Genomic DNA, 10,405 nt, shown 5'->3' on the forward strand with positions numbered 1-10,405 from the left:
AATGGCCAACTTCCTCTCTTATGCATCCGTTACCCCCAGGCTGAATTCCCATAACCAAACCATAATTTTCTCTTCAAATTACCATAGAAAAATTAACAGAGTTCGTTGCAACGGAGGGAATCCAAAATCAAACAAATCATCCGAGCCTGAGAATGCCCTACTGAAAGTAGCTTGGTACAGCTCTGAGCTTCTGGGGATTGCTGCATCATTTTTCCGGTCACCATCCTCAGTCACTACTGAACCTTCCCAAACGGACATCGAACTTTCCGTTGATGAGTCAGCAACCATTGATCGTGCCACCCTGGTGGAAACCATCAAAGAGGATTTCGAGAGATCATACTTCGTCACAGGTTTTGATTCTCTTCTCCTCTCTAAATTAGCTTCATTTTCGATAATTAGAATTAGAAATTGGAGCATGGAATAAGTGCGGAATGAAATAGCTATAGAACGAGTATTTTTGCTTTGCTTTGTGAAATAATTATTCCATGGAATAGATTTTGTTGAATAAGTACTCCTAAAGTTAAAAAAAAAAATAGCTATTCCATTTTGTATGGAATAATTATTCCATTCCATGTTATTCCATTCCACGAACGAAACATAGCTATAGGTCTAGTGCTATGCTTAATTATGCTTTTTTCTGGTAGGAAATCTCACACTCAGTGCATATGAAGAGGATTGTGAATTTGCTGATCCAGCTGGTTCCTTTAAAGGACTTGGACGTTTCAAAAGGAACTGTACAAATTTCGGGTTACTTCTCGAAAAATCAAATATGAAGCTTATGAAATGGGAAGATTGTGAGGTGAGCTTTATACAATAATCACAAATTCCATTTTCATCTGGTATTGGGAACTTTTGGACACTAATAATATCGTACCTGTTTGGTTGCAGGATAAGGGAATTGGACACTGGAGATTTAGCTGCATCATGTCATTTCCATGGAAGCCCATTCTTTCTGGTATGTCTCTTGATTTTACTTTAAACTGTTACTTACATAATAGAACTTGTCAGCTTGCAGTGAACGCTTTTCTTTGAGAACATTTCTTTGCTTAGAGGTGAACATTTAGAACTTATGTTGCACGGAAATAGAGATGTTGAATTGGAAAACTGCGAAGTATTTTTGTTTATGAGAGTAGGTTATAAATATAAAGTTTGGAGTTTTAATAGTATTTTTGGAAATGGAAATGAAACGTCGGTACATATGGTTGGACAAGTTTTTGTGAACCATAATCTAAAACTGCAATAAGGAACAACATTTTGATATCTTTTATTAGCATAAGAAACAAAATGTACATTTAATTAGACTCTGTTAATATAAATTGCAGCTACTGGATATACAGAATACTATTTTGACGAACAGTCGGGAAGAGTATGCAGGTAACTGTATTCATAATAAAAATTCTTATTGCTGTATGTTTAAACATGTCGATTAATTGGTTTTGGCTTTCAAATACTTCAGGCATGTGGAACATTGGAATGTACCTAAAATGACACTTCTCAAACAGATCCTGAAACCCAGCCGTCGCAGAAAGACAGCCTCTTGAATATAAGGAGATCCCCGGTAAGAGATAATCTCGGACTGTATATTTTTTTGAGTATTTGTTTGATTTAGTCATAGCTCAACTCTGAAATCTTGTATATAGGAGCAAATCTTAGGTGTTCTTGTTAAACTATGAGATGCTCTTTTAGCACATTCATGCGCATTACGAGTATAAAAAGTATAATATTGGCCAATAAGAAAATTACTGTATATGCATGCTTCTGTTGAAACATGTTTTCAGAAATCTTCTAACGGTTTCATTACAAGTTTAACAAATAAAAATATATCATTCTAGTTTTAACTTGGTTACCAGAATTCAAGATTCTCAACACTTTTACAAAGGGAACTTTTTCTGTAATTCCATTTTCAGCTAGAGTCCCTCTTGAAAGAACACAAGTACATGGAAAACAATTTTGAAATAGAAAAAGAATTGCACAAGGTTGTGGCTAGCTAACCATAGGAGACATATGAACATCATTAATTTTTCTAATCTCTCTTTCAGTGCTGGCTAATTTGACCAATCTAAATTGATCTGATCCTATACACTATTACTTGAAAGCAAATGATTCAGGATTTTCTAAAAGGAAACTGATATCGAAATCTGCATCTTCGATGGAAATATCCCAATCCTGAATTGGTGAATTAGTAACCGAAGTGGGGACCGACTCAGTTTCTGGTGTTCTCTCATTGTAGTGACATGCCGACACCGATGACAAATAGTTGGACTCGGATGTCGCCGGAGATTCAAATAGACTACTTTCAATCTTGAAAATATCATAGTTTCCCTCATTTTCAGTTCCAATATCAGAAAATGAAAACGATGGGAAAATGTCTCGTAGACTTTCCAAATCCTCGGTTTTAAATCCGTCTTTGAAAGATAATTCTTTTAGTAATGGCTTTGGCTTTGGTTTTTCTTGATGTTGAAAATTATCTTTGTTTTGATTCGAATTGTCGTTAGCTAAACGAGAGGATTGAAAACATGTGTGTCTTCCTCTGTAAGTCACCTCGAAAATGGTTGCGTCTTCATCTGATCTTTGAACTTGTTTTGTGGCTAAACAACCTTGTGAGTGACGATGAGTACATCTATAATAGCCTCTGCAAAAACAAAATTAATCTTAATTAGTATTTCCATTAGATATGTAATTTACTTTAAAACTCATTATTATGTACTTCTACCACATAAAAAACTTATGGAGTTCGAGTTCTGTTTTCCTTCTAAAAAATACTCTAAAATTTTAAACTGCCATTAGCATTTCGCTCTTTTAACTTCACACACAAAATTAAAAGAGTTTTAATTCATTGTTTTAGACCAAATAACTTACGGTTTGTCAATTTTGAGTCAGTTTACACTCTAATTTAATGTCACTCTGACGTAAATTTTAATAGTCAGATATGTAAACTAACTCATAATAGACAAGATTTGGATGTTTTTGTCCAAAACAACCCAACTTAAAATGCTTTAATCTAAAATAAACCTTTACTTAAACTTTAATTCTTTTGTAACTTAGTTTTACAAAAAAATATAGTTTTTCCCTCTACTGTTTCACCATTTTCATGCAATATTTACACGAGTGTAACAATTTATACAAAATTAATTCAGTTTTTTTTACTGTTGTGAACTTGGATCTAAAATTCAATATGAACAGCAGCTTTTTCAACAGTTTTTTTTTTATTTTCAGCTATATCGGTCTGTGAAACTCGTGGGAGAATATTTTTCACTTTTTGGCTTCTTGCATCATTATCATATGGAGACAATAAAAGAAGACGGACATTTAAATTGACAGGCCCCAGGGTTGATATTACATTAAAGTTGGAGCTACTTTTGATCAGAGCCAGTAGCATACCCATTAAAAAAGTTTTGTTTAAAGCTGCAACTGGATAAGTTATAGTACCATTAGCAAAGGGGTTTACTATTCGCCGCCCCAAATTACTGCCCACCGCCCCAAAAATTATCATTTTACCCTTATTGTAAAAAAAAAAAAAATTCTGAACCAAAAAAAAAAATTTGTTCTCTCAAATGATAGTAATCCGCATTTACTATTTCGATTAAAATGACGGATAACGCTCGTAATTCGTCCGGAAACGAATATCCACCATCCGAAACTAGCGTATCCGGATTTGCCGAGGTATTTTATCTATTTTACGTTCGTTTAAATTTTTTTTAATTTTTTTAAATTTTTTTAAATGGTCCATCGCCCACAGATGGCGATGGACCATATGGGCCATCGCCCAACGATGGCCCATGGCCGCATGGTCCATCGCCATCTGTGGGCGATGGACCATGTGGTCCATCGCCATCTGTGGGCGATGGACCATATGGTCCATCGCCCACTGTGGGCGATGGACCATATGGGCCATCGCCCAAAGATGGCGATGGCCCATGCGGCCATGGGCCATCGTTGGACGATGGCCCATGCGGCCATGGGTCCCTCAGGGACGATTCCGTCCCTGAGGGACAATATTTTTCTTTTTTTTTTTAATTTAAATAAATAAAAAAAAAATTTAATTAATGAAATAAATAATTAAATGTCTTTAAATTAATTAATTTTTATTAGTTAAAGATCAATTAAATTCTATTAGTTATAATATAAGTTTAGTGTTTTAATTAAATTTTATGTGGACTACTATTTATTTGTTAGTGTTTTTAATTAGAGTTTCGATTAAATTTAACTTTTTTTGTTAGCGTTTTTAATTAGAGTTTCGATTAAATTTAACTTTTTTTGTTAGCGAATTTTTGTATTCACTAGTGTAATTTTAATTTATTTTTCTGAAAATTGTTACAATTATTTTCGTTTTGCAGGTTCATTTAGAAGATTATGGCAGTGACGGTATCGATTACAGTGAACGGTTTTTTTATGAAAACGGGTTTGAAAGTGATACCGAAGCAATAAATTGGGCAAAGGGAATTGCTATACAGATTGGGTTTGAGCTGGTTATTTCGTCTCACAAGAAAGGGGGGTTGGTAAAACTTTTGAAATGTTGTCGGGGTGAGAGATATAGAGGGTCGCACACAGATTTAATTTAATTACACCTATAACTAATAAAATTTAATTGTATTTTTCAATTAATTTTTTTTAATTAATTTTTAGGTTATTTTATTATTTATTAAATCCATTAATTTTAATTTTTTAAATTATAAACAAAATTTAAAACGGTTTACGGCCCTCGGACGCCGGCGGGTCCAGGCCGTCGCCGGCGGGTCCTGGCCATCGCCGGCGGGTCCTGGCCATCGCCGGCGGGTCCTGGCCATCGCCGGCGACGGCCTGCACCATCGCCGGCGACGGCCTGGCCGTCGCCAGGCGACGGGCTGGACCATCGCCTGGCGATGGCGATGGTCTGCTGGACCATCGCCGGGCGATGGCGATGGTCCAGCAGACCATCGCCATCGCCTGGCGATGGTTTGCTGGACCATCGCCATCGCCAGGCGATGGTCCAGCAGACCATCGCCTGGCGATGGTCCAGCAGACCATCGCCTGGCGATGGCGATGGTCTGCTGGACCATCGCCTGGCGACGGCGATGGTCCAGCAAACCATCGCCATCGCCAGGCGATGGTCCAGCAGACCATCGCCATCGGCCGGCGATGGTCCAACCGGTCATCGCCAACGCCGGACGATGACCGGTTTCCGTAAAAAAAAAAATTAAAAAAATTAAAAACTGAAATTAAATTACTTACCGGAGGTCCCCGTCTTTTTTCTTTCGCCAATTCCGACATAAATCGGCTTCGATTATTGCTTGAGATTTTGTAATGGATTTTGGTTTGAGAGGAAGTTGAGAGGATGAGTTTTTTGTTTTTTGAGTTGAAAAAGGAGTAGGGGTAGTTTGGTCAAGATTGGGGCGGTGGGTAGTAATTTGGGGCGGTAAATAGTAGTCCACTTAGCAAATTATAAAGATCTGAAGGACCAAAGAGCAAAAAAATTCTCACCTTGGAAAATTAGCTCCAAGAATATCTTTTTGGCCATATTTTCTCCAGCTATAGCCATCATCAAGAGGCCCTTCCATTGCTGTTCCTGAACAAACCTTCACTTGCTCTGTCCATCTTGCTTGTGTTTTTCTGCAACCAAATCCAAATTAAAACCCAAAAATACACTAGAAATCGTAAATAATACAAATTTTGCAATTAAGGACAGTAATTTACCTTTTCTTGTAGACACTTTTGCTAAACTGATTCTTGCAATCTTGGTCAGAAACCTCACTTCTAGGACTACTATTAGCACAAGAATGAGGAGATTCCAATGTATGAATTACTGGTTTCGTTTCGATAGCGGAAACGTCAAAATTCAGCAAATTAAGAGCTTTTTCATAAGATGAAAGAATCTGATCAACAAGAATTTGTCTCATTTCAGGTGATGAAATAGAGTTGATTAGATTGTTTCTTAATTTTTCTGTCAGCTCTTTTCCTTGTGTAAGCTCATTCACAAGACTTTTTTGCTCCCAATCCATAGCCTTAAAATGTAGTAAGAAAATATAAAAGATTGGTATAGAAATAGAATTAGTGTAAAATTTGAAGTGTTTAGTATGGAGAATTCATAGCTTAAAAGAGAAGTTTTGATGTGGGCAAGTGGGGAAACATATAAAAAAAATGTGTAACTAATTGAGAAAGATGACTAAGCTATTTGAATAGAAGAAAGTGAGGGGCTTTTTTTCTTAGTTGGGAAGATGTGAGGAAGGTGGCAAATTTAAAGCAAAGAAAAGATAGATTTTTGCTATTTTTAATTTTTGATAAAGAAAGAGCTTCTAGTATTGGGATATTATAGAGGTGAGAGATGATAGAAGTTTCTTTGACCTTTTCAAAATCCAACTCCACATGCACATAACATAAAGGCCACCATATCAAAACCATTTAAAAATATTCATAAACTAAAGATTTATAATGAGTCATTCAAGTCTATATTTGATCTTGTGACTATTATTTGATACTAACCGTCTAGATTTTTTTTGTTGTTTCTTCTCCGGCAGCCGTCAATGGTTTAATTTTGCTGTTGACGGTAGCCATCGCTTTACATATGTTAATTTAATTTCATAGATATAATAAATAGCCAATTCTTTTTCATTTTTTCTTGATAGATTAAGATTTATCAACGAAGCGCAATTCAATTATCAAGAAGCGGAGATAAATTGAAAATTATCAACAACAAAATGAAATCGTTTATGAGCTATATTAGGTTTATTTATTTTTCATTGTTTTGTTTTTTTCTGAATGTTTTATTTTGTCCTTTCTTTGTGAAAGATTTGTTGTCCTTCCTCTGTGGAAGGTTTGCTGTCTCTTTTTTATGAAGGAGTTATCAAGTGGTGGTTGAACCAGATGATGTGAGTTTGCGTGTGATGGGTGATGGATGAAGTTTGATCGAAGATTGATTGAAAACTGCACTTAATTAGCGAAACAGTTGATAATTAATTTTTGTTTTCGCAAGTAAGATTTGCGAATCAGACAACATGTTGTCTGTTCCATGTCAGGTCGTCGGGTTTCGTTTTCGAATTATCCCGAATTTCTTACAAATGTAACTGTTTCATATTCGATTTAATGAAATTTGATGAATTCAAAAAAAAAAAGGTTCGATGGTGCTGAAAAGTTAAACATTTTCAACTAATTAAAATTTTATTGAATTTTTTTAAAAATTGTAGATCTATCTTTATTTGATCAATTAGCTGGAAGTCTATTTAATTTTTCAAATAACTATGTTTATGTAGCAGTTGAATGTAATTTTCTTTTTTCTTTTTTTAAAAAAATAGCCAATTGAAATGTCACATCACATGCCTTGAACATTTTTTTTTAAACGTATATTAATTAGATAGATTTTCAACAAATTGATCAAAATAAAATAAATTTAGTCTTAAAATATTTAGATATATTTTTAAAATATCAAAAATATTTGGCTTTATAGATTAAACTTTATTTATTTTATTAATTTAATTTATAACTCTCTAAAATAAGACCGTTTGCACTTACTCTTATTTATTTTCAAAGCACATAACAAGTAGTAAATGTGAAGATTTATTTTAGTATATCATGATAATTATATTTTTTTATAATTAATTAATATATCTATATTTAATATTTTTACTGCTGCTTCCACACGATCTTAAAAAAAATACAAACCAATATAATAAAGTTTATTTTAAAGAGTTAAGAGTTACATTGTTAAAATATGCCAAATTTGGTTCATATGAATTTTTTTTGTTCCAAGATTCATATGAATTTTTTTTGGTCCAAGATATATATGAATTATTCGTTCTATAGATTAAGGACTTGGATGAACTATTGATTTTTATTTAATATATTAAATGAGAAAAAAAAAGTGTGGGGAGTAAGAACGCGGAAAGAAAGAAGAATGAAAATTCTCGGTGATCTCGCAATCGCATGGGTTCACTCTCTGACTTCCGAACACTTATCATCAACTCTGTTCACTCATTGAATCATACTAATAATTTAGTATTATTTTATTTTATTTTTTGGAAGCTAAAGAGATAATTACTTGTTTTACATTAAATTAAAAATTGATGACGTTTCATTGTTTCGTCACTTTAGCCCCATAGCTTATGCTCATGTGACCTCCACATTTATATATTCTCGTTGCATTCCGTAAGCATTACTTTACATTTTGATTCTTATCAACTCATTTAAGCTTAATTAAAAAAATCAATTTAATAATGAAAGTTCGAATTATTTTAAAATGAAATTATAAATTTATAAATTAACTTATCTTACTGGATGAAATTAGATCTATTTGATGACAGCAATTGTTTATTTTAGGGTAGGTCTTTGACATTGAAAGTGGATCTTAGTTTATGAAATAAACGGAATCTATTCATATAATTGACATATTAATTCAACTATTGATTAATTAATTTGGTTTAATGAATTATTCAATTTCAATTCCACACAACTTGCTCATATCAGTCTCTTACTATTTCTTAATTGATGCATCTGGTTGTCCTTCACACCTCTATGTATAAAACACATGAGAATTTAATCTAGAGGTTAAGTTTTCATTTTTATTTTATTCATAAGAAATGCTTTTGGTATGGATATTAATATTTGGCATGACGATACTAAAATGCCAAACTTTTTCATTTTTTTTAATTTTTATATAAATCTTTTAAAAGTTGTAATTTTATTTCAGTTTGATGATTCGCTGGAAATCACTTAAATATTTTAAAATCGATTTAATATTTTTTTAAATTATTCTATATGAATCATGTGACATTTTAATCGACAACTCTTTTTCTTTTTAATTTTAAAAAAACTTAAAACATTGAACTACTATTATAGGCATAATTAAATCAATTTTGAAAAAATTGACAGGTTTTTAGTGAAAATTTTATAATTTTTTTAAAAAAGTTGGATAGATATTTAAGGTCTAATCACTTAAAATACTCCATCTTTTCGAAATATTTTTCGTTTATGGCCTCGTATTTTAACATCTTTCAATTTTCACTTTTAATTATAACCATTTATTAAAATTGGAATGAAAAAAATGATCAGATAAACTTTTCATATTGTTTTATTTTTGAAATGTAATATGTTAAAAGTGCAAATCGGAACAATATGAAATAATATATTTAAATTTTTTTCGACTCTAATTTGGACGAATTGTACAGTTGAAAATAAAAATTAAAAAATAAATAAAAATTGAAAATTTTGAAAAGTGAAGTTATAAATAAAAATATATCAAAAGAAATGGGATATCTAATTAAGCCTCTTTTTAAAAGTTAAACAGATTTAAATTTGAACACCATTAAGCTTTAAATTTTCTATTAGCCTAAGTATGAACTAACAATAATATGTTTTCTAAATACTATTTTGTTTTATCTTTGGCTGTCGTATTCTTCTAGATGTTGTTTTGTGACTCTTGTAATTGGCTGTTGGATTAGCACAATTGATTTCTTGGGTGAATTTACCCAAAAAAAATAAAAAACTTCGATTTTGTCCATCTAAATAAATTAACTCGCAATTAAATTTTAATCAATCATAAATATACTGACACTTGAAGGCTTAACTTTTTTTTTTTTTTTGACGATACTTGAAGGCTTAACTTAGTTGGCCAAATTCTAATGATATGTGTATGAGATTGAGGGTTCGATCCTCAACACTCACGGACAGTGTGTCTATTTAAAAAATATCTAATATTAATTCTCGCTAACTCCCACTAACAATTAGAGTATGCTATCTTTGTCAAAAAAAAAAATTATGAATATACTTTTGATTTTTATGTCAATCAATGATAATATCTTCTAACTTTTTTCAATGAAGGATAAAAAAATTATTTTGATCCATAGATTACTCATTGTTTATAGTTTTATTCTTAGTTAATTAAAACAATTAAATGTGCGCTAATTAATTTTAACACACAAATAGCTGGAATAATTCTTTAAATTAGGATTTCCTCAAATTCATTGAAATTAAGAGGGTCAAATTCACGATATACAATGTTTATTGTAAAATGAACATATATCGAAAAAATATAACTTTTATCAAATTAATCTATACCGTTTATTTTACGACGGTGTATACTGTGAACATGACCCCCTCAAATTTAAGCAATTTCAGTCCTAATTCTTTACTCGCTAGTGAATACATAGATGAAATAATTAATTTAATAAGATAAGACCTAACTTTTTGTTTGTTAATATGAATAGTAATCACAATCAGCATGACAATAATTTCCACGACAAGCAAAATAATCAAAACTATTTTTTCTTACACAAAAAGGACAAAACTTCCATGAAACTACCATCGGAATTGCCTCAAACCATCAACCCAGCAAAGAATCTCAGCCTCTATTTATTTTTGTTTCTTTGTGATATGAAAACCGCGTGGCCTTTCGCTTTTCATATTAGACCAAATCAAAGCTTATTTATTACTCAGT

General features: G+C 32.2%; 2 protein-coding genes across 4 annotated transcripts; one reads left to right on the forward strand and one right to left on the reverse strand.

The window, feature by feature from the left end:
* The first annotated feature begins 1 nt into the window (after position 1).
* On the forward strand, positions 2-7,027 carry LOC126686542 (uncharacterized). 3 transcript variants are annotated; one of them, XM_050380647.2, is made up of 6 exons: positions 2-350; positions 645-799; positions 889-955; positions 1,323-1,374; positions 1,457-1,558; positions 6,766-7,027. In XM_050380647.2, exons 1-5 carry the CDS (start codon positions 2-4, stop codon positions 1,539-1,541), a joined length of 708 nt encoding a protein of 235 aa, XP_050236604.1. In that variant the 3' UTR covers positions 1,542-1,558; positions 6,766-7,027. The 3 variants fall into 3 exon arrangements, with proteins under 3 accessions (XP_050236604.1, XP_050236603.1, XP_050236602.1); XM_050380646.2 differs by lacking the exon at positions 6,766-7,027 and adding an exon at positions 3,217-3,346; XM_050380645.2 differs by lacking the exon at positions 6,766-7,027 and having other exon boundaries at positions 1,457-1,688.
* On the reverse strand, positions 1,805-6,263 carry LOC126686541 (probable WRKY transcription factor 53). The gene is made up of 3 exons (XM_050380643.2): positions 5,674-6,263; positions 5,461-5,589; positions 1,805-2,632 (listed from the first exon to the last, which is right to left on the reverse strand). Exons 1-3 carry the CDS (start codon positions 5,976-5,978, stop codon positions 2,086-2,088), a joined length of 981 nt encoding a protein of 326 aa, XP_050236600.1. The 5' UTR covers positions 5,979-6,263; the 3' UTR covers positions 1,805-2,085.
* Positions 7,028-10,405: the final 3,378 nt, after the last annotated feature.

This window comes from Mercurialis annua, linkage group LG6, assembly GCF_937616625.2.
Source record: "Mercurialis annua linkage group LG6, ddMerAnnu1.2, whole genome shotgun sequence".
Lineage (NCBI taxonomy): Eukaryota > Viridiplantae > Streptophyta > Magnoliopsida > Malpighiales > Euphorbiaceae > Mercurialis > Mercurialis annua.